General features: G+C 54.8%; 1 protein-coding gene and 1 long non-coding RNA gene across 5 annotated transcripts in view; one reads left to right on the top strand and one right to left on the bottom strand.

Annotated features, from left to right (window-relative positions):
- The window catches only part of VIPR1 (vasoactive intestinal peptide receptor 1), a 32,183-nt gene that overhangs the window by 3,664 nt on the left and 544 nt on the right, over positions 1-27,975 (bottom strand). The window contains exons 2-10 of one of the 3 annotated variants that reach the window (XM_031686757.2): positions 17,559-17,667; positions 12,881-12,988; positions 7,317-7,423; positions 5,816-5,922; positions 5,277-5,409; positions 2,724-2,877; positions 2,140-2,200; positions 1,867-1,933; positions 1,407-1,498 (exon numbers count right to left, since the gene is read on the bottom strand). In XM_031686757.2, coding sequence (XP_031542617.1) covers positions 1,407-1,498; positions 1,867-1,933; positions 2,140-2,200; positions 2,724-2,877; positions 5,277-5,409; positions 5,816-5,922; positions 7,317-7,423; positions 12,881-12,988; positions 17,559-17,667 — 938 coding nt within the window. Of the gene's footprint in view, positions 1-1,406; positions 1,499-1,866; positions 1,934-2,139; positions 2,201-2,723; positions 2,878-5,276; positions 5,410-5,815; positions 5,923-7,316; positions 7,424-12,880; positions 12,989-17,558; positions 17,668-27,975 lie in introns of those variants that run through there. The other 2 variants (XM_031686758.2, XM_072941062.1) reach the window with 2 other exon arrangements.
- On the top strand, positions 69-27,975 carry LOC140686732 (uncharacterized). 2 transcript variants are annotated; one of them, XR_012060590.1, is made up of 6 exons: positions 69-684; positions 1,078-1,187; positions 19,236-19,418; positions 24,445-24,533; positions 27,501-27,552; positions 27,931-27,975. It is a non-coding gene; the product is annotated as an uncharacterized lncRNA (long non-coding RNA). The 2 variants fall into 2 exon arrangements; XR_012060589.1 differs by lacking the exons at positions 19,236-19,418; positions 24,445-24,533; positions 27,501-27,552; positions 27,931-27,975 and adding an exon at positions 11,412-13,530.

The following is a 27,975-nucleotide window of genomic DNA, read 5'->3' as shown; positions in this document are numbered from 1 at the left end:
ACAGCAAACTGAGGGCAGAGAAACTGGCCATGTCCCTCCCACTCCTTCCTGGACCTGGTTCGCAGCCAGACCCATATCCTCCTGAGCATTGCCCACCTCCCCTTGACTGCAAACCTATCCTATGCGCCCGAGGCTGACAGATGGAGGCTTTCTTTAAATTGAAGGCTGGTGGGGAGGTGGAGAGTGGGCGCTGACAGCCCCTCCGCGGGAGCTCCGTCTCCTACTCCCTCCGCCCTGTCTGCCTGCCGACAGCTGTTCAGTTTCCACCTCACCCACGGGGACCTGGCGATGACCGGCTCTGTTTCCGATTCAAGCCCTTTTGAGCAGTTGTACTTTGGGGAAAACAAAGTCCCCCAAGTGAAAGAGAGGAAGAGGGGGCACAGGCCTTGATGTGCTACCCCTTGGCAGACTGCAGACCTCTGCAGGGCCTTCCCTTCTCAAACTGGAAGGGAAGCTCCGCCTCCACACCCCGGGGAAGGAGAGGGGGTGCCATCACACCAGGAACGTGAGTCTTAGTCTCATCAGGGAGAATCACAGGCTTCTAGAATAGAATCCTAAATCCAGCAGCTCGTGACATTCTAACCAGGAATCTTAGAACCAGAACACAGATTCCCCTGAGAGAAGCCAGGCCAAGGAGAACATTCTAGAATCCCAGGACCCGAAGGCCCTTGTGGGATGCTCCAGGTTTGTCTTGTGTGTGCAGCTGATAATCCCCCGCTCCTATCTGTGGGCACTCAGACCTACTTACCCTCCCACAGTCACCCCCTTCATTTTCTTTTGTTCTGTCTGTAAGCCTTGTTCTCATGAAAACCTGCCTATGCTCCAGTCCCCCCAAGCACAGAACAGCCCTCACACCTTTCCAAGCAAGGATATGACCCCTGTCCCATGGACCCTGTGCCCTCCCCCTGCCAAGGTGATGTGCTCCGAAGCCCTTGAGGAGGAGTGCGTGTCAGTTTCCTCATCTGTGAAATGGGGACAATTTAGAGGCGACTGTATGGATGAAATGAGATGATGCCTAGAAACCCCAGGGCATTCATCTACTGTGCGTTTATTTTGCCCCTTTTTTTTCTGTGCCAGGCACATGCCTGGGACTGGACACATAGTGTGAACAGGACAAACGTTATCTACCGTCTTCTCAAGCCCTCTGGCTTGGCAGCAGATACAGAGTCGGGCAGATCAGTCGCTAGGTAAGTCATGCAGGAGAAGCAGACCTGGGGCTCAAGGGCCTGGGGAGGGTGGGGCTGGGCAGGGGGACTTGTGGACCGAGCCAGGCCGTGGAGGCGAAGGTGGGCAAGAACAAGGTGACTTTTTGATGACTCTGGAGGGGGACTTCCAGGGGACATGGGATGATTGAGGACTGGGGCTGGGGGATCTCTGGAAGGCTGGGGCCCTGGGCCTATACTCACGAGTATGGGCGGCTGTCACTTTTTCTGACATCTGGGGGCCGCAGTTTCTGAACCAGGATTCCGATGATACGAATGAACAGGATGAAGTTCACCTGGTGGGCGGGGGCCAAGTTCAGGTGGTCAGAGCAGGGTTGCAGGGTGTCCAGCCCCCCGGGCAGATAGCCATTCTGCTTCCCCAGGGCCTGCTTACCCTTCCATCTTACCTCTCCCCTAGCTCTTCCCCTTGGGGAAAGTGATCCAGGAACACTCCACATATCTAAGGGCTGGGCCTCCCCTTCCGCTTTCTCTACTTTAGAGGGGGAGCTGGTGGGGAAGGGATGGGGAAGGTGCCGCATTAGCCGTTGGGAAGCTGAGGGTTCAGTTCTAACCTAGACACAAATTTCCTATGGGGTCTTGGTAAGTTGTCTACCCACTCTGGGCCTCCATTTCTCCATCCCTGAGTGGTGGGAGGGGGCCTTACCAAGATGGAGGCGAGGATGGGGGCCTTTATGATCCACCACAGTGAGGAGTTGATGGTGTCCCAGCATCTGGGCAAGGTAGGTGGGGGGAGAACCAGAGAGGTTGTCCTCAGCCAGATAGAAAGAGCAGTCCTTCCATTGTCGCTGGCTCTGCCCCCAGACTCTTTAGAGACCACTGGTCCAGAGTCTGCTACTCCCAGGGCCCCCTCATCCCACCCAGGGGAACTGTCCCGAGTGATGGCAGCTGGTTGGGGGGGAGCAAGGTGACAGCTCACCCATAATCCTCAAAGTGGATCCTGATGATGGTCCACACCATGGTGAATGTGCTGGGCACCCCTGTGAGGGCCAAAGGAGAGAGAATCGGAGGAGATGGCATGGGAGGCAGAGGGAGAGGGTGAGGAGGAAGAACCAGGGAGAGAGGGGAGGGTGGGTTTCCAGTGCTGCCACCTGCAATGGCATAGTTTGTTCACTGGCTAAGATGCTCCACCCAGGGGGTGAAACTGAAGGCCTGAGGGGCTGTGTCCACCTAAAGGGGGAGTATTTTTCTCATTTTATCAGAGGTACTGTATTGACTAGCAGTGGCCCTGTGTGTTTCAAGGGCTAAAGGGGAAATGGAAGGATGTTTAGGGAACCTGTCTGTCCCACATGTCAGCCGGGGGTGCTCTGCAGCCAGGGGGCACCTACCCTGTGGCCAAACATTGAGGGGACTTTTCTCAACCCTTGGCTGAGCGCCTTGAATGTAGGACCTGCCATGCAGGAAGACCTAAGGCTGCAGGCTGGGTTGGCCCCCACCCCCTAGTGAGCTCCCCAGGCCTCGCCCCCTCTGTCCCCAGCCTAGCTGCCCTCCCTGGTACCATACCCCATCCGATGAATATGTACCCCCAGAAGTACTTCCGCTCGGAGAAGAAGGAGACGGCGAGCAGGGTGTGCAGGTAGAGGCCCTCCACCAGCAGCCAGAAGAAGTTGGCCATGACACAGTACTGGAATAAGACGACGGCTGCCTTACAGCCCACCTACAGGGGGAGGAGCAGAGAGGGCCTCAGTGGAGCTGACAGGGGTCCCTGCCTGCCCACATCTCTGGGGTGACAAACAGATCTGCAGTACAGCCAACTTAATCTCTTTGTTGTTTTTGTATTATCCCCTTAAAAATTTACTCAGTGGTTTTCCGATTATCCCTAATTTTAAATCATCTGATGCTTTGGAATAAGCTTGTGATTTTGATTCTGTCCAATAGTTTATTATCAGTTCATCTTCCTATCTATATATCTATCCACCCACCTACCCATCCAGTCATCCAACTACACACCTATCCATTTATCCATTTATTTACCCACCCACCCACTAGACATCCACTGCCACCTCATCCATCTACCCATCTGCCATCCATGCAGCCATCCATCATCTATCTATCTGCATCCAGCATCTTCCCATCCATCAGTCCATCCACACACTCACCTATCTTTCCATTCATCTACTATCCACCTACTAGACATCCATTGCCAACTCTTACATCCACCCATCTATCCATCCATTCATCTGTCACCTGTCCATCAGTCTGCCCATCCATCCATCCACCCATCTACCCACCCACCCCTCATCTAGCCAGTTGTTCTTACTTTACCCATCTATCCTTCCACCTTCTCAGTCATCCACACACCTGTTTACTTAGCCACCCATCTACCCACCCACCCACTTAACCCACCCTCCCCTACCACCTGCTCATTCATCTTATTCCAATTAGGACTGAAGGTAGCTGGAAGAGGTATGAGGGAGCATTCTTGCTTGCATTAGGAAGAGTCCCTTGAATGTGTAGGGCTGGGGGCCATGGAGTAGGGCTTAGATAGAGTCGTTGGGGTGATGGGGATGGAGAAGAGGGAAGATGCAGGGGGGAGGAGAAATGAGGGAAAAGAGGAGAGGAGAGGGATGATCATTCCTCCTGGGGGCCAAAGGATCTAGTGGAAGAATGGGTGGGTGAAGACAATGAGGAGTCAGGGAGACCCCTGAGCAGAGCAATCAGGGACTCTGGACAGCCCATCTGGCATGATTAGAAGCTCTTCTGGACCCTCTGTCTTCTCCCAGAAATAGTATCCCATTTCAGATCCAGTCCAGATACCTGTGAGCCAGAGCTTAAAGCCACCCTCCTCCAGGATGCCCTCTGCTTTCTCTCCTCCCTGTGCCCTGAATGCAGGTTCCCACCCTCCCTTCCTGCGCCCTTGGCTTTGAGACATCCTCAGAGAGCAGCCTACCCTCCTCTCCCAACAGTTGGAACGTCCCTCTTTAGGTCTTACTTCAGTCCTTCCTGCTACAGGCTTGTCTGTTTCCCTCATCTTCCCCCATTTGCTTTACAACAAGAGTAACTCAGCTCTTTAGCAGGATGATTATCTGTGCTTCTCCTGTCCTTAGAAAAGCCTCACAGGGCTGCTAATGAATAGGGAAGCCGTTTTCCACAATTATCCTTAACAAGTGTGCCGGAGGCTGCAGGCTGCTCCCCGGGCTCCAAGGCTCACAATGCACAGGTCTGAGCCCAGCTCCTGATTCCCAGCTCCTCTGAGGAGCTCTGGGAATGGCCAGGGTGGCTCCCTTGCATGTTCCTTCCCATGTGTCAAGATGCCTGAGATTTTACCATCACTCTGGAGAGATTCAATTTCAGTCTTTAAGGAGAAGGTACTGCTGACCCCTGAAATAATGCACTGCCTCTGAGGTCGCTCATGAGGCAATGAATGAGTCACTGACCACAAGGAGTGGATGGGAGCCAGGGCTGATCTCAAGCTCTCAGTCTTAGCTCGGGGGGCACTCAGGGAGGGGACCTTGGGCTCAGAATCACCTGGAGATGGACTCCTTAGTGGTGGGCAATGAATTCCATAAATGTTCTCTTAACCTCCCTTTCCTGGGCAGGTCCAGAAGTGACTGATGGCAGAAGAACAAACAGGAAGGCTGTGTATGTCTGGATAGGCTCCAGATGGCCGTGGCGGGGGGCAGGGGGTAGGCAGGGTGGCACAGTGAGCAGAGCCCTAGGTGTGCAGGTAGCAGAGGGGAGAGTTGGAAAGAAATTTAGAAGTCCTTGCACAGGTGGGGAAACTGAGGCAGGGAGTTCCCTAAGCTCACATGGGAAGTTAGCAGCAGTGGTGGGACGGGGGCTGTGGGCTCTGGCATAGAGTGTCCCATTTCCCACTGAACTGAGGTGTTTCTCATCGGCAGGAGGAGATCTGTGAACTCCCAATGGCCCAGCACCATCTCCTGCTGCTGGGAGGGGAGGGGGATTCAAGGAGCTGGCAGGTGGGGTCAGAGGGGCCCGTCTTTGGAGAAGGAGAGAGGGGAGGAAGAGGCAGGAGGGAGGAGGTGGGGAAGGAGAGGGAGAAGAGGAGATTCAGCTGAGGGATGGTAGAGGAAAGTGGGTCTGGTAGGTTCTCACCGAGCCCTTGGAGCAGTGGTCCGACTCCTCGCTGTTGAAGAGGGCCAAGTCTTTGATGAAGACAGCGGCGGCCCTCAGGATGAAGGACATGAAGAGGTGCATGTGGATGTAGTTCCGCGTGCAGTGGAGCTTCCTGGGGGTGGCAGCCAGATCTGGGAGGCTGAAGGGGCCTCAGACCCCCACCCGAACCAGCGCTGTCCAGTGCTCTGAGCAAGGGCGGGGCTGGGGGAGCTTGTAGCCTCTGAATGCAGGCCCCGCCCTGTCCCCAGGTATCGCTCCTCACGTGCAGCCTGGCCTCTAGGTGCTGCATTGCAGGGCACAGGCCCCACCCTTTGGTGCCCTGTCCCCAGGTGCAGGGCCATCCTGTGACGAGTGAGGCTGAGACAGGTGAACACTTTGGGCAGCCTGCTGTCTCTAGGGGAAGCTGACCTGGCAGGAGGGCTGGGGCAGGACTGTGTGTGCCTGGGGGCAGAGCATGCCTGGGTGAGGAGTGACCTGGCTGGTCTGCTTTGATGTCTGTTGCTGGGGCCGGACCTCACCTGAACAGGCTCAAGATGGTGGTGGCGACCAGAAGGGCGGCAAGGGACAGGCTGTAGCCGATGGTGTAGCCAGTCTTCACAGAACTGTAGAACATTGTCTGCTGCTGCTAGAGGGAAGTGGATCTTGGGTGGGGTGGGGTAGGCCCACGCAGGGGGAGTTGGCAGGGGCGGGTGCCCTCTACATCCGGCCTCCCATCTCTGCCTTTGGCAGATGAGGAGGCTGAGGCCCAGGGCTCCCAAGAGCAGCTGAGCTTCCCCTTCCAGTCCCCAGACCCCCTTGACCCCTGGTTTCCCACAGATGAGACAGGACTGTACCCCAGAGTGGGGGTTGAACTCAGGCCCTCTCTCTGCTCCCTCATGAGGGAAATGTCAGTGAGGGAAGGAGCAAAGACCTCACACGTTCCATTGGTCCATCCGTTCATTCCTCAGTCATGTGTCCAACACCTCTCTGGACCAACTCTGGGCTGGGCATCCTCGGGGACAAGACCACTTGCCCTTCAGACCCTGACATGAGGCCCCCTTGCCGAGTGGCAAGGAATGGAGAATGGGAAGAAGACACTGGGAAGAGGGTAATTTCCCATTTGGGACTGTCAGGGGCTGGGGTTAGCAGGAGGAGGGCATTCTGGCCTTCTGTGGGGCTGGGACAAAGCTGGACCCCAAGGACTTCCTGCCAGCCCTCCCCACAGACACACAAGCAGAGCCACGATCACTGGGCAGTCCCTCCTTCCTCCCCACCTCCCACACCCTGCCAGAATGGAGGCCAGTGGTTCGGAGGGACTTAGGGGATATGGATCCTGCCTGAGGATCTGGTGGGCTCTGAAGGCTCTGAGGAAGTTGCTGCCCTCTGGGGAGAAGTAAAAGCCCTGTCTGCGAAAGGGCGTTGTAGGTGGGACAGATGTCATCACAGACAGACAGACACACGTGCACACATGTATTCACACACCATAGCAGCAAGAGGCACCTAGGCCAGGACTCCAATTATACTCCAGCCGCCCCAGCAATATTTCCCTGGCTCCTGGACGCACAGCCTTATAGAGACCACTTGTGCCCCAGGGCTCCTGGGACTGAGGACGATGGTCCTGTCCCTGACCCGGTCCTGATTGGCTGCTGGGTATCTGAGGCTGTTTCCTTCTGGGATCTGCACCTCAGTTTCCCCTCTGTGTGCGACAGGGAGGTGGGCTCTGTCTGCCCTGCCGTCCCCAGGCTGGAGCTAGGCTCCCACAAGGTAGTACAGGGATGGGGTGGCCTGGCCTGAGGATGCTGCTTCAGCTTTGCTGCTGTGGGTCATCCTCCTGGAAGCCCCTTCTGCCCCCCCTCAGGGGAGCCTGAGGATGAACCCCAAGACATGTGGTCCTGGAGAGGGAGGAGGCTCAGGGAGGGCAGACCCTGGGAGTCCTGGCTCCCACACAGAAGGCAGTGCGCCCCTTGGTGGGAGACAGTGGAAGGAGTGAGCAGGCCAGGACACTCTGGCGTGTGCGTGGGGGGGTGTACTGAGGCCCACCTCATCCAAACCCGATGCCTTGTCTTCCAAGCCGCAGGCCACGTGGTAGGGGCCAGGCTCCAGGGGTGTCCAGCCCTCATCTGTGCAGCTGCGGCTCACGTTGCGGCCTGGGTGGAGGGCAGGGGCGGAGAGGAGAGAGGTTGAGGCCCGGGGCAGGTGGGTCGGTGGAGCAGGCGGGCCGGTGGAGCAGGCCTGGGGCCTGGCTGTCTGTGCTCAGCCCTTCTCCCAGCACCCCTGTGGCATCAGGCTCCAGCTGCTCTGAAACACCCAGGGTGTCACGGGGAAGCCTAGGGCAGGGAGAAGCCCCTCCAGGGTTGCCAGGGGACCCACTGACACAGATGACACTCAGAGTGGACATTCCTGGGCTCAGTCTGTCCCTTGTCATGTCTGAACTTGACCCCAGGGCAATGTAAACTCTGATCCTTGTCACAGGCGGCCTGGATCCTTGGCACGGAGTGATCCCTGACCCTAACCACGAGCCAAATGCTAACCCTGGTCACAGGACCCTGGTGCGGCAGATGGTTTCTTAGTCCTGTGGGTACAGACAACCGCCTCTGGCTGTGGCAAGGGGCCCCAGCCCATAGGCCTGGCTTTCCTTTCACACCTATCAGGGGTCCTGGGGTTGGGGATAGTTCAGATGAGCTCCTGGAGAGGGACCAAACGTGAGGCAGGAGGCAGGTGGGGGTTGGATGACATCTGACGAGGGTGCAGATCTGAAGTCTGCACACAGGGAGAAGCAGGAGGCACGCATGAGGGGAATCACGCAGCACAACCATGTGGGGTCTCGGGGCTGAGCCACTGAGGCTGGGGCTCCAGGGCAGTGGCACCGTCCACTGAACCTGGAGGCCCAGGGCTGCAGCAAAGAACAGGGCTGCTAAGGGGCCATGTGAGGTGAGGGGTACCCCCGAGGCTCCCCACTCTCCAGGGAGGGGAAGGGCTGAATAGAAAATGGGTGAGCCAGAGAAGGGTCCCCCTCTCCTCTCTCAGGACTCACGACAGAAGCACTGAGTCTGGGAGAGAGGGGTGGGTGGGAGAGAGAAGGAGGGAAGAGGAGGGGAAGGAGGAGGGAGAGAGGAGGAGGGGAGAGAGAGAACAGGTAGGAGAAGGAGGTAAGGGGATGAGGAAGAAGGAGCAGGGGAGAAAAGTAGGGAAAGAGAGAAGGCAAGGTGATGAGGAAGAGCCAAGAGAGAAGACGGGTCCAACATCTTTGCCCTCTAGCTCCTTTCTCACCTGCACCAGCACCACCAGCGTCATCAGTCTCATCCCCATCACCACCATTGTCACCAGTGCCACCATCATCATCACCACCATCAGCACCACCAGCAGTACCACCAGCAGCACAGCATCATCACTCTCATCCCAATCTCCATCACTGCCATTGTCAACAGTGCCACCATCATCATCACCACCATCAGCACCACCAGCAGTACCACCAGCAGTACCACCAGCAGTGCCAACATCATCACCATCATCACAGCACACTTTGAGACCTTTTCCTGTGTACGCTGTACAGAGCGCTTCAGGCACATTATCCTTTTGAAGCCCCTCAACCATCCAGTGAGGAAGGTCATCCCATTTCACATTTGAGAAGTAAGGCTCCAACAGACTGGTCACTTTCCCAAGGCCACACAGGGAGGACAGGATAGAGAAGGTATGGTCCCCAGAGTCTTCCCAGTTAACCTTGGCCCTCATCTGCACTGAGGTGATGGAGGGCTTATTTCGAGGGTCCAGGTGCAGAACTGTGGGAGGTATCAAGCTGTCCTGAGCTCCAGGAGGGTCACTGTGCACATGTGTTTAAGATTTCTAAACTCTGCCTTATGCTCAGAACACCGCAGGTAATTCCCTATTTACTGTTTCTGTAAATCCTCCTGGCCACCGTTTGAAAGAGGTTCTTGTCAGTCTACTTGATGGATGTGGAACTGAGGGACAGCAAGGGGTGGGGAGGTCACCGGGAAGGAGCAGCTGGCTGGGTCTCTTTCAACTGTGAGGTCCCAGAAGTGTCAGGAAGGACTTTGCTGGGGAAGGGGCCCTGGGGCTGAGCCAGTTTCCTGCCTTGGCAGCCCTTGTCTGCCCAGGCCTCCCAACCACACTGCTGCAGGTGGCTCCCAGGAAGTGAGAGAAGTCTTCACGCAGCCCTGCCTCAGCCCCTCAGCCTTTCCTCATTTCAGTGGGGGTGGGCCAGCCTGGAGGTTTTCACCAGCCTGGCCCTGAAGCCAGTCCCCCACCAGGCTGGGGCAAGTAGGAAAAGGCGACAGGGCCAAATCAGCCAGCCTTGAAGCAGGGATACTAAGTAAGGCCTCAGGCTTTGGGCTCCCCACTCGCCAGAGGGCCGAGGGCTCAGTGAGGTTAGGCCCATGACATAGCGGGTAGCTGGTATCACCATGAATTAAACTGATGAGCCTGGGTGACCCACCAGCGTCTACACAGCAGCTTCACACACCTTCTGTAGGGGCTGGGGGGAATGGTAATGTGTTAAGGCCAGTGATCAGGAGTTATCATAGTCCCAATAAAAGATGGGGATGCCAAGGCTGAGGGGGGTTGGGTGACTTGCCCTTGGTCACACAGCAAGGAAGCTGCAGGCCTGGGATGCAGCCCGAGGTCAGCCTGACTCCACATCTTTCTGGGCTCCCAGCAGTGGCCAAAGGGGCACCCTGTCCCCTGGAGCCCTGCCCGCCCAGCTGGCGGGGGAGGGCAGGGGATAGCGGATCATCTCCGGGGCTGGGCAGCCTCTTTGAAAAGCCTGGGACTCAGAGGGAATGGCTCTGGAGGAGGTCTCAGTGGAAGTCACCATGGGACCCCGAGAGACAGCCAAAGCGTCTCTTCCCCAGTCTGGGCCTGGGAACCGACACAGACCTTGTGTGTATGGAAGGAGATACAGAGGGCGTGAGGGAGGGGCAAGGGACTTTAACCCTGTGCTGCGAGGGACGCCCACATGCCCCCACTCAGTGATGGGAAGTGGAAATCAGGGACCATTTTCTCCTCTCTCCTCTCCCACATCAGTCACCAGTCCTACCCCAGCCTGTCTCTCCTCAACACCAGCACCGTCTCATCTCCTCTGAATTAGGTGGGAGCCTCCGGATGGGTCTCCCTGCTTTCCTGCCCTCTCCAAGCCGCTCCCCACCCTGAGATAGCTGGAGGGATTATTCTAAAATCTAGTCCTGACCATGGGGTCTCCTGCTGAAATCCTGTCACCAGTGCCCTATCCCAGCCAGCCAGGGCAAACATCTTGGGTTGACCAGACTTTCTTGTGCACGATTCCATGATGCGCTGGGGGAGAAGTTGTCCCCCAGAGCCCATAGACACGGGTGATTCAGGCTCTGGTGCTTTCTCATCAAAACAGCTGTCCCATTTTTTCACCCTTAAAAAAAAGCTCCTTCAAATATTTAAAGGCAAAAACACCACAGATGAGAGGCATGCAGACCACAGATTAAAGGACTGGGCCTCCACTAACATTTTGGCACCTTGAGGAACAGTCTTTGCCTGGCCATCCCCCTTCCCAGTTTCTTTACCCAGCCTGGGCAAATGACTGCTTTGTAATTCTTTGCAGTTATCTTCTACAAGGTTTCCTCAGCTTTCCCTGTAGAACCAGGTCCCTTCCAACCTTTCCAGGGAGGGTATCCCTTCCCCAACCCCATTACCCAAAGGGGCGAGATGTGGGGTTGCCATCATCCCTACCCACGCCTCCCTTACTTGCCAATTTTCCTCTTTGAAATTTAGGATCAATTGGTCACACCTTCTTCATCTAGTTGCCCAGGAAAACACACCCTCTTTCCTTTACATATTCAGCCCCTAACCCTATCTCCTATTTTTCACCATCACTTTGAGAAGCTAAAGCCGCCAAGTATAGCTGTGCATGTTGTTCACTGCACAAGGGCATCTGGCTGATGGATGAGTGGGGCTAAAGTTTACTTCATATTCAGCTTGTCACTATGTGGTTTCTGGTGAGAGGTTGACCCCACCTGAGGAAGAGCTGCCTTTCTTTCATCTGTACCAAGGCTCAGTGTGGACCCCATTGAGGCCTTCAGCCTCAGGGTTAGCCAGATGGTGGGCTGGAGTCCAGGTTCTCAAGTGAAGGAGCTTCCTTTACAATTCCAGCAGGGACAGAAGGAAGAGCCGTCAGGAGGAATGCAATTAGCATCACGTCAGAGTGAAAAGCAATTAGCAGGTGCTTCCAGGGATTGGAGGAAAGGCCGGTTGCCAGGCTCTGCTGATGGGAGCACTGTGAGAGCTGCCGGAGGAGCTCATCCGCTCCCTGCCCAGGTGCTGGGTCCCCCTGGAAGAGGGCTGGGCTAGGTGGGCGCCGGCCTGGAAGATGGCACACCTAGGGCTGCTCCCTCAGGGAGGGCATCCAGATCTCTCCATAGCTGAGGCCACAGCATCCAGCACCAGGGAGCAAAACTGGCCTGCCCGAAAGAGACCATTTGGTCCACCTTCTACCCCAACTTTACAAATAGGGAAACAAGTCCAGAGAGGGAAAGGCAACCTGGAGGGAGAGACTGGTCATCCTCTGGCTCCTTAGGTCCTGCTCCTCATCACCCCTTCCCACCGCAGCCCAGCTCTTCCCTGCCTCCGTCCTCCCCCAGCTCATCAAACTAGACCTAGGTGGGGTGCGATTCCTCCCTCCCCCTCAGGCATCCCCCAGCGTCCCACATCCCTCCCCTGCCCTGCTCCCCACCTGAGTCCAGACCTCATGTCTCATCTGCCTTGTCCTTAGGTCTTCTCATGGGACTCCTGGAATTCTTTCTTCTCACAGAAACCAGTTATCAATTAAAAACCTGAACTGAGCAGGAGCCTCTCAGCAAACTTAGGAAGAGCCCAAGTCCTCATCAGTCCTCAACACCTGCGTGGTCTGGGCCCTGCCCACCTCCCTCTTTCCTTTCTCCCTGCCTTCTCTTTCCCAGCACTGCTTACCGGTTCCAATTTGTGCATTTGTTTTCTTGCTAAATGTCTCTCCAACCAGAACATTAGCTACCTGCAGGCAGACAGCATTTTATCCCTGTGACCCACACTGTCCAGCCCAGCGTTGGTCACACTAGTAGGTGTTTAATGAACATTCACTGAATGATAGAATGGCTGACTCTGTACCATACCCCACTTTAATTACTCACTAGCAAGACAGCCCACTTACTGAAGTGGCTCCCCCTTTTCTTTTCTGTCTCATAGGTGAACATTACCTAAGCAGAACCTGACAAGGTGTGTAAGCAAGGCCAGCCTCCCAGAGTTTGCTTCCAGGCAATGAAAGACTGAATTGTGACCCGCCCAAAACGATGGGAGCAGAGGAGCCATGATTTATTCAAGTGTCTGTCAGTCAATCAGTTATCAATTGCTGAGCAAATATTCAGGGAGCCCTTCCCATGTGCTTATCTTTCTGTGAAGAGCTGATCAAACCCCATGAGTCCTTCAGAGACCTAGTGATAGTGCATCTTCTTCCAGAAAAACCCCCCAATTGCTCTAGCTCCCTTTAGCACCTCATTTGTCTTCTTACTTCCTTAAGAGGTGAGCCCCTACTCCAGCTGGCCTGACTCCTGCCACCCAGCTCCCAGCCTTCAACCCAGGGCCCTTACCTTGAATGGAGGAGAAGAGCTTGAAGATGAGGGGGCAGGCCAAGACGACCACCTGACCCCGAGGGGTGGCTGGCCAGCAGGTGAGGTTGTCCCACATCTTGCTGCAGCCTATGGGGTGAAGGCAGAGGACACATGGGTCAGCGTGGCCACCAGGTGCTCCAGCCTGGGGTCTGAGCCCACGAGGACCCACTCTCTTCCTCCTCCTCCAGGCTCCCACCTTGGGGAGCCCCCAGTTTGAGAGGGGAGGCACAGCCGTGCCCAGGTTGTACAGGGCTGTACCGGGATGGCGGAAAAGGAGGCATAACTATAGCCCCATGGTGAGGGTCAGAGTGCCCCTTGGGGGTGTTTTGTACTGTGATGGGGTTTTTGTTTGTTGCAGAACTTGGGGGAACCTCCCCCTGCATTCGATGGGCAGGCAGCAGGGATGCCAGGCAGGCTCCCTGCATGGTCTTGTACAAAGATGAATTGTGTAGTGTTCGGGATTTTCAAATGAGCCACTGTGTATTTGCATAGGTGAAAACCCTTTGTAATAACCAGAGCCTAGACTCTTACTCCATTTTACATATAAACACAAGGAACTTACTGTACGGATTTAACAACATGGGTTTTCCAGGAATGCAACTACCAAATAAAGGGAGAAAAGACTGGGGTTTGCTGTGTTCTGAACCTTACTAAGAGTTGTTCAGTGTTTTGGAAAATCACGTTACCTATGGCAATGATGCCCATGATCCTGGGTTGGTGATACAATCACCGTATATATCAATCTACATTTAAAGCTCTCATGTTCCCAGAATTTATATTTATAGGTACAACCTTTAGACTATGCCTTATCTTTTACTGTGATCATGCTGGAATATGTACACAGTATTTTATTATACATTTCTTCACTCTTGATTTTTTTTTACGTTACAGCTATAACATCATTTAGAACAAAGTGTGTCCTAAATTTTATTTTATAATAGTGAAGGAGGCATAAGAAAATATTTGTTATAAAAAGGAGCTGTGGGGTATAATAGGGTGATGGGTATATTAGGGTTCACCTAGTTCTTGAGAAGTCTTCTTAAAACTCAAAACAACACACATGCCTCCAACCAAGTCAAATTGTGAATTGTGACAAGGGGTGATGATCAGGGAGTGAGTTCAGAGAAAACCCTGCATCACAGGCTGTGTTCCCCACCGTGTACCTATTAGCTTTAAGGGCCTGGCTGTTGAAGGGGGCACAGTGGGGTCTCTCTATTTTAAGAGGCAGATGCAAATGCCAGGGTTTTGCCTGTTCAGGGTCTGGGTGCCCCTGGGAAACAAGGACTTCTCTGGATGCCCTTCCCTGAGGGAGGTTTAATTGTCTCTTTGCAGCCCTGCCAGTCCCACAGATTTACTCAGGAAACCCAACCCCTGAGCCAAAGTCAACGCCAGCTGGGCCAAACCCAGCCCAGCCCAGGTCCGAAGGTTCAGGAGTTCCCAAGAAGGGGGCCTGGGAAGAGGAGGTGGAAGGAGGTCCCCTCTTGGGGAAGAACCTTGGGGCTTGGAGTGCTGATGCGGGCTGGCAGCAGGGAGGAGTACCTTCCGGTGGCACCTGCAGCTGAAGGCGGAGAACACCTGGATCCCTGGGGCCTGGTCAGAGAGCACAGTCTCCCTGCCTTGGGGGCGCCATCCACTATTTCCCATCCTAGCCGGGGTCTTCTGTGGCCTCCTCTAGCTCCAGCCCTCTCTCCATTCCTATGCCAGCCTCTCTGAAGCTCATGTAGGTGCCCTTCAGGCCAGCCAAATCCTGCTGGCGATTTAAGACTGTTAATAATATCATCAGCAAACACTTAAGTAGCCTTTATATGTGAGAGACACTCTTCTACCCTCTTTACATGAATAACTTATTTAACCTTCCTATTTTACAGATAAGCAACTGAGACATAGAGCAATTAGGTAAACAGCCCCAGGTCACATCGCTGGCGAGTGGGACAGCCTGTTCACAAGCTCTGTCTCCCGCAAACCTCTAGCACTCTGCCTGTTCTGAAGGGCTGGATGCTGTTTCTCTGGGAATTTTGCTTAGCCGGATCGTGAATAGCCCTGACGACACTGGGCACCCTGTCTTGCAGACTGGCTATTGTGTCTGGGTCCTTGCCAGGCTTTGGGCTCTCTGGATCTTCAGCGGTAGCCCAGGTCAGGAGTGGATTCAGAGCTGGGTCTCTGGCCCTGAGCTCAGCCTCACCAGAAGCAGCACAGAGGGGAGGGAGGCTGGGCCCTGCGCTGGGGGTGGCCATGCTTCTCCTCAGGGAATCTCGGCATCACCAGGGCTGGGCTATGAACTGTGCTGGTCAGGGGAGCCAGGGAAGAGAGGCTAGTAGGGGGGATGTGGTCAGGGAAGCTTCCTGCAGGAGATAGCAGGGTCAGGAAGCTGAGAGGGGGTGACAGCCGAGAAAATGCTGGGTGCCTGGAGAGCCTATTGTTGTGGGCTCTGCCTGGGAACATTCTCTGAATGTGTGTCGCATCACACGTCACCAGGCCCCAGGAGACAGAGGCTGGCTGTGCATGCCCACTGGGGGCTGCCACCCCAACAGGAAAGAAAGCCCAGCCCAGAGCCTGTGGTGGGAGATGGTGAGGCAGGGTGGGGGCCTCTGCTGTGTCATTTGATAGACATGTGTGCACAGAGACACACACACTGACAAGCACCTCCAAGTACATAGAGCCACAGGCACACATGCAAACATACAGATGTGTACTCTTACTTGGACATGGGACGACCAGACACAAGCAAACGCAGGCACAGAGAGACACAGGCCACTTACAGACCCACATGTGTAGACATGAACGTGCACAGAGTCCCTCACAAGGCCAGGGCAGACTCACTGCCCACAGACCCATATGTGCCCTCCTCTGGATCCCAGGCTGGCTGCCTGGTGACAGGATGTTGGCACCCGACAGGCACCCTGTGCCAGCAGTGACCTCACTAGGATCACGAGGGTGGCTGGCCCTCAGGGCCTGGGAAGTGCTACAGTGGGGCCTAGAGTGTGTGGTGTGGGCCTCTCTGGGCCGGCCATGATCCCAGATCCCACCCTTGGGGTCTTCTGAGGCCTGTCTGCAGCCTGGTCCTGCCTCCTGTTCTGGGTGGTGGTGTGGGGCACATAAGCAGCAGGCAGGTACCACCACCCCTCTACCCAGGCCAGTCTCAGGGGCCTGGGACACAGAGGGCAGCTCTCCTTGGGAGCTGGGAGAGGCAAAGGCCATCCATGATGCCACACACACTCAACAGTGCAGGAGGCAGAGAGCCTGAGCACTAGGGCCCAGAAGGAAGGACCCAGGAAGGGGTGTATAACTGTCGGCCTCAGATGGAGGTACTGGGGAGCCAGGAAGAGAAGATGCTCCCTACTCCTGAGTGTAACAAACTGCAAGCTGGGTCTTAGGGACGTGACCTGGGAGGGAGGCCCAGAGTTGGCACAGGCACCCCACTGCTCCATCCCTCCCCCTCCCTCTCCGTGAGCCTCCAACCCCATACCCACTCCCTACCCTCCATGGGCAGTCACCCATGGTGCCTCCAACTTCCCTCCAAATCCTGCCTGCCCTTCTGAGTCTGGATCAAGTGGCCCCTTTCCAAGGAAGCTGTCTGTATTTCCTCCCCTTCTTACCCTAGAGCTGCTGAACCAAGTGTGGGGCACACAGGGTGGCGGGTTGAAGACTAGAAGGTGCTGTCATTTGATCGGCTGCTCCTGCAGCTGGGCAGCCTTCACCTGAAGGTGCCCCTGGCACCAACCTTCACCCTGCCAGGCCAGACCTTTCCCAGAAAGGAGAAGCTGGGCTCCCATGTGCTCAGCCTCATGAGTGTGACCTTGACTTGTTTTATCAGCAGGCTAATGAGCTGATGCTTCATGTGGCCTGTGAAGGGTGGGTTGGGATAGGAAGGTCAGTGTTTGTGCCTAGGGACCTCCATGTGTTGTGTCACATGACACTCTGGGTGTCGTGCTGGCTGGCAGAGCCTAGTATTGGAAGACCTGGCCTCAGTGTCCCCTGCTGTGGTGAGTCTTCTAGTCCTGTGCAGACTGGCCTGGGGCCCCTTCTTGCTCTAGGCCCCCCAGATGGCTGTGACCTCCCATGTGCCCTGTGGTGGTCACATCCTGTCACCGAATGTCCTCTGGTCTCCCTCTGAGATGCTCACACAGAACAATGGCCTAATCCCAGAGCATGGTATTCTGGGGCCAGTTCTCTGCATCTCAGCTCCAACTAAGTCAGAGGCTGAGAAATCTGACCCAGAAGTGCTCCCACCAGCCAGCTACCCCAGCCCTTTTTTGGACAAGGCCAGGGTTCCTCACTGGCACAGGCTTCCACCTCTCTTCTCAGGTGGGCTGGCAGCCATGGATGCCATTTCTGCTTTTCCTGGAGAAAAGGGGTAGGGCCCCCCCAAAGGCAGAGTTGGCTCCACTCACTTTTCAGAACCCCAGTTTAGTATGATCTCCCCAGCCAACAGTGGGGAGCTTCCCAGACCTAGGGTGGGGTGATGGGACCACAGAGGCCTGCTAGCCCTTCCTTCTTCCAGTGGCTCCCCAGCTCCTCCCAGTACCCTCTCCTCAGCACCCAGCAGCTCCTCGGTGCCATCCCCATCCCACAAATGTGGAATGAATTTGACCAGGATCTGGGCTCACGGTGTAAGTGAAAGGGGGAGGGGGGTTGCTCTTCCCACCAGGGGCCTCACCTGCTGTTTCATTCTCCAGCTGGGCCTCCTCCAGGCACTGCGTGTGCTGTACCTTGATCATCTGCAGATAGTCACACTCCTCCTGCTGCAGCCTGAATGCCCAGCCACCCTGGGGGACAGAGACAGGGAGGGGGACCCATCAGCCTCATCCACAGCCTGCCTGTCATCCTCGGACCCCAGGAGCATGGGGCCAAACACGGCCCACTTACTCAACTGATCCAAGCTCCAGACTGAACCCCAATCCCAACCCCAGACTGAATTTGATCTTAGACCGAAGCCTGACCCTGACTTGGACCTGACCCCAAATTCTTGTCCATTGTCCCCAAAGCAGGGTCTGCCTTGAGGGCCCTGTCATGGCTTCCTGGTGGTTCCGACATACTGTGGCTGTAACAGCAGCATTATTTCCTTCTTTCTTTTTTCTTTTTCTTTTTTTTTATTGAACAGCAGCATTCTTTCTTTGTGGATGGCACAACTCTGTTCAGAGGTCAGAGGGCCTCTCCTTAGAGCACAGAGCTGGCCTACTGGACTCTGCCACCCTCCAGCTTGGGTTGGGAGTCCTTGGTCCCTGCCTCAGTCTCCACGGATGAATGGGGCCCCGTTGGGGCCAGGTCTGGGAGAAATCCAGGAGTCTGGCTGTATCTTCCAGCCTCTGTCCCCAATCTAGGAGCCTGTGCTCAGTCCCCTGGGTCACCAGGCTGGGAAGGGGACACTGGTCCTCCTTGCCCAGACCTCACCTGCCTCCTAAGCTTCTGAATAACTGAAGCTTTATCAGATCTAATGAGGGCGAGAGGGGAGTCTCAGGAAGTAAGGTGGCCTCTAGGATGGCTCACAATCCTATCAGTCCCCCTCTTTCTGGGAGGTGGGGAGAAGGGATGGGAAAGCCCAGGCTTCTTCCCCAGCTCTCTCCCCTGTGCCCTGGCCAGGGACCAGGGGTGGGGTCGGACCTGTGCACCAGGGAGAGACATTGGCATTGGGGCCAACATGTGAGTAGGGGTGATAGCTGCCCAGGAACAGCCAGCAGAAACCAGGTCTTGGGAGCCACTGGGTTGGGAAAGTGGGTAAAGGCCTCTATGGAAGAACCACTGGGCTGGTGGCAGCTTTTGCCTGTCTCTTTGGCTTTAGGAAAGTGGCTGCCACCCCACATTGTCTTCCTTATCTCTACCTTTGGAGAAGAACATCACAGCCCTCAGCAGGGCTGTGGCGTGAGACCAGCGAGACTTCTCCAGAATCAGAGCCTCTCAGTGTCTTCCAGCTCGGTCCCCCTCACTCTGGGACGAGGTCCTCACCTCCCTGGGCCTCAGTGCCTCCACCACCTCCCCTGCTGACTCAAAGTCTTCTTGCAGTCAGGCTGTGGGGAGAGCCTAGGTGGGGGGTTCCCCTTATTTCCTTCCTTTAACGGGGTCCCCTTCTGGCCTGCAGGCACCAAGAGTGTGACTTTGACCTGATTCTAAGTAAGTCAGCCCCACTGAGATATAAGCATCCCAGGCGCCAGTGAGCTCTCCGTTGCTGTAGTGGGTTGGGGGATCCAAGCTGAAGACAGACAACCCAGTGTCCAGGAGGCCACACTGCTGGGTCCCTTCCACCTCAACAGTGCTCTCATCTCTCATCCCTGGTTGAAGGCTTTGGTGGAGCCTCATTGTCACAGAGGTCCTCATTGTCTCACTTTCCCACATGCAGCCGAGCAACACGGCTGACCTAGCCCAGGTCCCAGGGAAGGCCTCCTTGTCCAGGATGCATCTCGGACTCCCCAGCACCCAGACTTCGCTCGCCTGTGTGCCACGAGCCTTAAAGCCACACGGTGAACCTGGGTTCCATTTTGAACCGTCACCTGTACCAACCAGTCAGAGTAGATATTAGCTGGTAAGTCATTTAAAACTTGGCATATCAAAAGTTAACCCAAATCTATTATGAAACAGGATACAGTTGTTTGTATAGCTGTTTAAAAGAAAAGATACGAGATTTAAGGAAATACTGTGTTGTGGTCCCTCTTTGGGGTCACATGCTTTTCCTCTTGCCCAAAGGGTCACTGAGATGGAAAGACTTGCCATGTTTTGTCTTAAGGGATCTGTGTCTGGCTTATCCGGCTAGGACATGGGAAGAGGGGTGGCCAGAAGGATCTGAGAGGTGGCCTCTGGAAGAGTAACCTGGGGACTGGCCACCCCAGCTTGTGGCTCACCATTGGCCTCTCTTGATTGCTTGGAGCCTGCTTCTCCCCATGGTACCTTCCCAGCCCACTGTCCTCCAGCAACAGGGTCTGTTCTGCCTTCTGCTGCTTCCCCAGCCTTGTCTGCTTCTCCTGCCCATTTTCAACTGCCAGCACCCCACAACATAAAAGCAGAGTTGATGGTAGGCAACATCTTCTATCATCCTTTACCCTCTTCTGATTCCATATCCTCATCTCTGTGTGGGAAACTACATCCTTCCCCACTCTTAGTCCATGGGGTTCTGATGAACCCTCTTCCAGAGGATCAACATGTGACCAGGCTTGAGCCAGTCAGAGCATCCCTGGCCATAGTGCCTGGCCCATGGTCCAAGTCAGGCTCCTCAGAGCCAGAAAGCTCATTCCTGGGACTTTGGATTAAGAGATTAGGCACATTTAAGTAGATTTGTCCTTTCCCACTGGACTGGAAACCTCAAAGGACATAGGGGTTAGAACTACTGCCACCATCTTGTTGCCAAGTAGAACACAATGATGAAAGTCATACAGCTAAAGGCAGAATAAAGAGATGGAGAAAAACTGGATCCTTTTGATATTGTCTGAGCCCCTGAATGCAGCCATGCCTGAAACCAACTCTGCTTCCAGCAACATGACTCAATACCTTTCTTTATGGCTTGAGCCAGTTGAGTTTTCTGTCCCTGTAACCAAGAGTCCAGACTTGTGCTCTGTGGAGAGGACAATGGATGCTCTCATTTGCTGAGCCCTCTTAAGCCAAGGTGATGGCCACGCTGTTTGCCAAAACACACTTCTTTTCCAATCACTGCAGGGCATCACAGGGCTCCTGGAGGCTTCTGCCTGGTACTTTCTGAGGGTGGACGGGTGTTGGGTTAACTCCTCTAGCCAACTCTGCTCCCCCAGCAGCCACAGAGATTTTTCTGAGAGGCAATGTGCAGAGGAAGGGCAGGCACCCCCATGGCAACCTGGGAGCCTGGGGTATCCCTGAATACAGTAGGGTTGGTCTGGAAGATGAGTTCTACGTTCACTACAATTTAGTTGAGAGCTGGGCCCCATCTGGAGATGGGTGGAGGAAACAGAGATCCCAAGAGGGACCTGAGGTCACTCAGCAAATGCGCATCCCCGGAGGGACCTAGGTCTCTGACCACTGGTAGGGAGTGCATCAATCCCGCGCTCTTGCCTTGGGCCATCTGGTCAACCGTTGCCCTTTGGAGGACAGGGCCAGGGCCAGGGCAGCTCCCTCTAGCCCTTATCACTGAGGAATTCAGGCGGACTTTGGACTTCCTCTTCTACTTATTTCTCTATTCTAAACATCCTCATTATCCCTCTGAACTCCAGACACACAAAACTGGAAAATTCCCATCCAGATTCCCAGCCAAGTCTACTGATCCCAGGGAAGAGTTTCAGGGGAGGTTGTAGCTGGAGTAGAGGTGGGCCTTTGAGGTTAGGTAAGAATTTGACAGAGGTAGAATAAAAGCATTCCGGAAAGTAGAAGCAGTGTGTGCAGAAGCACAGAGGCATGAAAATGCCTGGCTTGTTCAAGGTTACACGAAGCCTGGTGTGGCTGCAGCAAGGGACCCTGGGGCATCAGGAGAAGAGCTGGGGGATGTAGGTGGGGGCCAGGCCTCATCGGTTCCTGCCTGGACTAGTGCCGTAGCTTTCAGCCCCAACATCTGCAGCCTGAGGGATCTTTATAAAACGTGTATCCCCATCCTCATTCTCCTGCATCAAATCTCTGATGGTCTCCACTGCCTAGGATTCAAAGCCCACACTTCAAAACTGGCATTCAAGGCCCTTCCTAATCCCACCACTGCCTGCATCTCTCACCTTGTCTCCTGCCATTCCACGTGGAGAGGAGAAAGCGGGGCTTTCTCCCAAACCCTCACCAATTCCTGTGTTGGGCTGAGCTTCCAGTGAGCTCAAAGTCAGCCTGAACTTACAGTTGGCTTGAGGTGAGAGTTTCAGGCCAGACTGGGCCCCAGTACCTTCTCTGTGACAGGAATTTCTGAGTCCAGAAGGGACCCAGGCAAGTGTGAGGAAGCTGGTCGCATCCCTGGTCCTCTGGTGTCCCCTGCCATGGTGTTGGCTAGATGTGAGATGTGACTGACTGGGATTTGGCAGGAGAGTCCTGAGTATATGGCTGGGGGCTTTCTCCTCTCCATGCGGGGCTCCCTAAGATCTGGGGCAAGGGCTGGGGTTGTGGGGGAAAGGGTGAAGATACTAGGAATTGTAGCTGTTAGATGCTCAGGGCTCAGAAAGACAGGGTGGGCCTGGCTCAGGTGCTGTGGGCCACACCCAGTTCCCTCAAGGGAAGCTTGAGACCACAGCTACTGCGCTTGAATCAGAACCTCCAGCCTCATCCAGGGCCAGAGAACTATAGCAGGAGAAGCCAAGGGAGACAGAAGCAGGGCGATAGGGGAGCATGAGTCCCTCCGAAGAGGGGGTGGTCTCAGAGAGCGCTCTAAAATGCAGCAGGCTGGAATAGGTGAGACAGGAGAAAGGACTTCCTGCCTGCGAACTACCAAGCACTGGGGCCTACCTTGGATGATTTGTGCTTCTGACATTTGTCAAAGGAGGGCTGTTTTTTTTTTTCCTGCTAGGGATGCTTAGAGCAAGCTGGGGAATGGGGGTAGAGCAGGGGCTCAGGAGGGTCCCATTTACCATTCCCCCATGACCATCTCACATCCTGTGATTTATTTAAGCTCCCCCCATCCACACTGAAATCCCGGGCCAACAGAGTCATATGGGGAAACTGAGGACCCAGAGAGAAAGCAGTGTGATCACAGGCACACAGGACTGCAGCCCAGCTTCCCAGGCCCCCTTCATTTTGGCTTTTGTGTTTGAATTGGTAAGGAGATGGAGACCTTGTAGTAAAGGAGGAGGTGGCGAAGAGAAGAGAGGAGAAGGAGTAAGAGGAGAAATGAATGGGGATGGGCACAGGAAGGTAAGGTAAATCTTGAAATCCAACAGTCACAGAAAAGGGGAGAAATATGTTCCCAGCTTGGCAGAGGGCACTGAAAGAAGTTGAAATAAGAACTCATCTTATTAGGAAGGGATATGAGGGAGTTTTCTGGGGTGACAGGAATGTATAATAGTTTGATCTGGGTAGGTGCACACGTGTGGGACAGTTCCCTGAGCTGTCATTTCCAATTTGTACATTTCACCAATTAAAAACTAGCTCTAAAGTCCCAGGGCAGCATGTGGCATGCCATAGCCTCTTTGGAAGAAGCAGGGTCCCTTCTGAGACAGCAGAGCCTAGTTAAGTCCACAAGTTCTGGAATCACTGTCTGCCGCTTCCTGGCTGGGTGACCTTGGACACGTCACCCCACCTTCTCTGTAAAATGCGGACAGCAACAGCGCCACCTACTTCCAGGGTAGTGTTAAGGGTCCCATGTAAAGGAGGCTAGGGGACTACCAAGAAGGGTTAGCAGTTGTTGCCAAAGCCCCAGCCACACCCCTCATGTCCCTTGTCTTGTCTACGCTCAGACCCCATCCTAGCCCCAGCTTGATTGCCCTGCATAACCCGAGGCAGTCTGAATGTCCTACACACTGACAGGTAGCAGCTGTGCCCACCAAAGGAGAGGTCTCAAGCCTGGCTTTCTTTCTGCCCCCTAATTCACTCTGATTTCTCCTCTCTTCCCTGTATTTTCACACCCTTTCGTCAATAGTCTGAAGCCTCCCATATCTGCAAATCCAAATTTTGCCAACCATGCCTCCTTCCGGGGAAGGCTGAGCTCCGGGCAGGCAGGAGGGTGGAGTAAGAACTGGTCTTGGGGTAGGGGTAAGAAAAAGAGGGAGATATAGGGATGCAGGCTTGGACTTGGGGCAAGAAAAAACTTCCCACAGCTTAGAGTGGTACCAGGACAAGGGCTCTCAGCATTAGGAGAATGCAAGCAAAGGTATTCATCTTGAGGTTAAGCTTTGTCTCATCTAAAGGCCCTTCTTGCAAGGTTTACTGAGGGGCATGAAGCCTTTCAGGCTTTCTTTGCAAAGGATCACCACAGGATGGGGATGGCTGAGAAGCAGGGGCAGCAGGGACTCAGGTTTAAATCCTCTGTCCCTTGAAAATCATCCTGGGCACTGCTGGGGGAAGACGCTCAGTTTACAAATAGGATGTCTGTGCGTGACGTGGGTTTTGGGCCACCTGCAGAGGGCAGGGCACCAGCACAGCAAGTCATGAGTCCCTGATACATCTGCTGATGACATTGGCCCCTCCCTATGACCTCCTGTGCAGGAAGAACCTGTTTTTAAGATAGCGAGAGGTACTTTCCGGGAGATATGCATCTTCACATCATGAACCACATGAGACAGGGTGCATATAACACTGGACTCTGTCTGGTGAAGCTCAGCTTGCTGTCCACCCACCCTGCTCAAGGCCCCCTGCCCTTCCCCTCACCCACCCTGCCAGCCCGCCGGATAGTCCCATCACGACACAGGCAGGAAGGCTCCTTGCAGTAAGTCCAAACTCCCTGTTAGTGTCACTGCTCGTCTTGTGGTGCTTGGTTCAGTGCTGCTGGGGGTTATCTGAATTTTAGGTATTAAGGAATCCCTGTTCATTTTGTTATGTGTGATGATGGTCTTATAGGTATATAGGAAAATACCCTTTGGTTTTAGAGGTGCATCTTAAAATAATTTGGTCTATAGTGTCTATAATTTATTTTAAAATACTTCAGCAAAAAAAAAGTAAAATGATGCAAATATTAATCCTTAAAGGTTAGTAACTGTCAAACCTAGAAGTTGAGGAGGGATGAGCCCTGGAAATACCTACAGTGCCATTTTGCTGCCATCACTCCAAGAAATGGGTATGTTCATGTTCATTATAATATTTGCTCTACTTTAAAAAAAGTTTGAAAAAGTTCACACGAAAAGTTTTTAAAAAATCCATAACATGGGGTAGAGGTTAAACTGTATTTCTTTTTATTCTGAAATATATCTAAGGTATGTGAGAGAGTTTGCAGTATTGTACCTTTTCCTGTGTGCAGTGAGAACAGTTATGTTTTGGGAAGTCAGATGGGGAAGGGTGGAGCCTGAGAGGTTGAGAAGAAGGTGAAGGGAGAAAAGGATGGGGCTTTATCTAGTCCTCTGGCCCCATCCCTGCAGCCACAGCTAGAGGGGCCCCAGTGAGGGACCTGGGCCAGTGGCAGGCTCAGCCCAGGTGGAGGTGCCATGAGGCTGCCCGCCTCATGGGGAGGCATCGCCTACTACCCAACCCTGAGAAGGCCTGCCTGGGCCTGGAGCCTCACCCCCCACATTGTCTGGCCACCTCATGAGGATATGCCCCTTGTCCCCGGGACTCTTGCCTGCCTTGGAAACCCCTGGGCAGGTGGGGCAAGAGAGGACTCCAGGGGGTTCCACAGAGGTCCCAAGCTGGGGATCAAGAGGCAAGAATGACCCGTCACATAGCTCACACAGCACTTTCACTCCCTGCAGATCTCACAGAGTCCCGACTAGAGGACCAGGCCCATTTCACAGAGTCAGTCGTGAGGGGGAAGTGGGGAGACTCTGCCCCAGACAGGAGTGGAGCTGGCCTCTCTTCCCATTTCTCCCCAATGTTGGGCCAAGGGTTTGCATCCTCCCTTTTGTGATGAGGAAATGGAGGCCCTTCCAGAGATGAAACATGTTCTCAAATTGGCCATTGCCATGGAGTAGGGTGAGGACTGGTCTCCTGGTCCCAGCTCAGGCTCCTCATCATGGAAGCTCTAGAAAGGTCAGGGAAGACTGAGCCTCAGGGCAGCATGGGAGTGTGGAAACCTCTGATGGAGCGTGTTCCTCCAGCACAGTCCCCGGGGAGCCCTGGGCAGGCCTAACTGATGTTGTCCTGTGACTTGAGGAGGCCTGACCTTGCTGTAGGCATGTTTCCTAAATCCCACAAGGTGGCCTGCTAGGGCTGGACTGCTGGGCAGCTGTGGACAGCTTCTGGAGAAGCTGGAAGCTGATGGCGGGGGCAGAATGCCTATGGCAAGGAGCCGGTGCCCAGCAACCTGCCTTGCAGAGGAGACAGAGGAGCCAAGCCTCCCACAACTCCTGCCATTCCCAGCCCCTGGGGGGTGCTGGGGGCTTCCTCCTCCTTCTGGGGTGAGGCCCCTTGGTCCTGCCAACAGAGGCTGTTTTATGGTCTCAGGTGGAAGATTCAACCATTTGGCTGAACATTTCAGGGCCTGCCCTGCCTCCGTCAGGGAGCATGCCCTGACTGCTCCTCTCAGCAACCCTTGCCCCAGTTCTGGGACACTGCATCCCACACCCACTTGGGCTCGTCCTCCTAGGTCACTGGCTCTGCTCTCCCTCACTAGCTGGAGAATCTTCCCAGGGCAGGGCGTGGGTTTGATCCTTCTCTATGACACCTCCCGCCTCCGCCCCTGGGCTGGGCACTGGCCTGAGCAGTTCTGCTGCTAGTGAGGAGCCCCTGTGTCTGCTGTCCAGGGGGCAGGGGCAGTAGAAGATCTGAAGGGTGGCCTCGGGGCAAACTTCCTCTTCTGAGACACTGAAGGTTTTCTTTCCTTTTTTTGCTTCCCTGTTCAGAGATTTCCCCTTCCCAGATTGAGGTCAGGGCACCATAAACAGGAGTGATAAGGCCTTGGGCCTTCAAACTGAACTTTGCAGCTGCCATTTTATGACTCCAATAACATCAGCATCCCTCCCCCCCACAACCCCCGGCTGGAGTCTGTCTGGAGCAGGATTGCCTGGTGTCCATTCAATTCAAGAGCAAGCGGTAGCTGGTGGGGAGGAGGGAGAAGTAGAGAGGCAAATGGTGGCCCCTCATTCCAGCCTGCCCTCACCCACTCCTGGCTGAGTCCCTTCTCCTCCCTTGGTGGGCCCAGCCCTGCTCTGGGCTGTAGGGGACATGGGAGGGTGAGAAACCTTAGCCCTCGATCCCATGGGATGGTCAGAAGAGCACAGGCTGGGAGGTGAGTAGGGTTGAAAGGTGGGGTCAGAGTAGGGAGGGCTGAGTGGGATGGAGCAGTCAGGGAAGGCTGCCTGGAGGAGGAGCTAGAGTTGGACCTAAATGAATAAGATGCAGAAAGACAAGGGAAGCTAGGCATTGGAGGAGCCAGGCTTGGACTGTCTCAGGAGATGGGGAGCAGATGCTGCCTAGCATGAGAGAGGGTCCCACTGAAACCACTCTACCCTTGAGCTAAGAAGGTGGGGGAATAGGGTTCCAGTGGTGGTCCCAAGATCCCTGGCTCATCCAGGGAGAATTTGAGTGGTCAGAGCCCAGGGGTGGGATAGCCAGAGGGTTGCTGGTGAGGCCTGGAGGCTCTGTGACACTGAGAGGCTGTAAGTGGTGTCAAAGCTGTGACCTCAGAGCCAGAACTTGGTGGGGCTATGAGTGCTCAGGAGCTGGACCTCACCACAGCTATCAGTGGGTGGAAGGGAGGATCCTGCCAACTGCTCCCAGGTCTTCTCCCAGGATAGGCAATGAGCTCTCCATCCCCAGGGTGTGCAAGACATTAACCAGATGGAAACAGAGATTCCTGCCCTGGTGGAGGTGATAGTAGGGCAGGTAATCATGGGATAGAAAAGACTAGGTGACTAATATATTCCACCCACCCACCAACCAACCTGGAGCTGGTGCCAGACCTGGAACCCCCAGGTTTTAGGCCCTGCCCAAGCAGCAACCCCAGATTCCTCAAGTCCTGGGATAGTGGTAGAGAGAAATCAATCTCAATCCATGTCTGATGGGTGGGGGGCAGGGGTGGCTCTGATATCTTTGGGCCTCACTTTGTGTAACATGGGCTTGAGTAGTCTTCAGGTCTTCCCGGATCTTACAGGGAGGTGACCTACGCATCTCCTGTCTCAACCAGAATCTGCCCTGCAGCCCAGGTGAGCCATCCCCAGACACACACTTGGCATACCCACACGTGGGGCACAGTGGCACACATGCATCAGGGGCACACACACACCCATGTGGGGATGAAGCAGAAATGAGAGGAAGAGGCCACTGCTTCTTGGTTGTTTTTTCCCTGCTCAGCTTTCCCCATGCACGTGTCTGGCCCTTCCTCATAAACACCACCCCAAACCCTCACTGCCCACCACCTTTCACCTTGGCTTCATACCTTTCAGCTCTTCTCAGTGGGAGGGCACAGGATGGGTCCGCCTGCCAGCCACCTGATCCCAAAACCCCCTTCCCAGGTCCCAGGGTCCTCAGCTCTGGGTCTGCTGCTCAGACGTCACCCTTACAAGTAGCTTAACGCCCCACAGACACCTCCAGATGGGCACAGCACACAATGATCCTCACAGCCTCCC

Source organism: Vicugna pacos, chromosome 17 (genome assembly GCF_048564905.1).
Source record: "Vicugna pacos chromosome 17, VicPac4, whole genome shotgun sequence".
Classification (NCBI taxonomy): domain Eukaryota; kingdom Metazoa; phylum Chordata; class Mammalia; order Artiodactyla; family Camelidae; genus Vicugna; species Vicugna pacos.
This window is presented reverse-complemented; position numbering and strand designations above follow the sequence as displayed.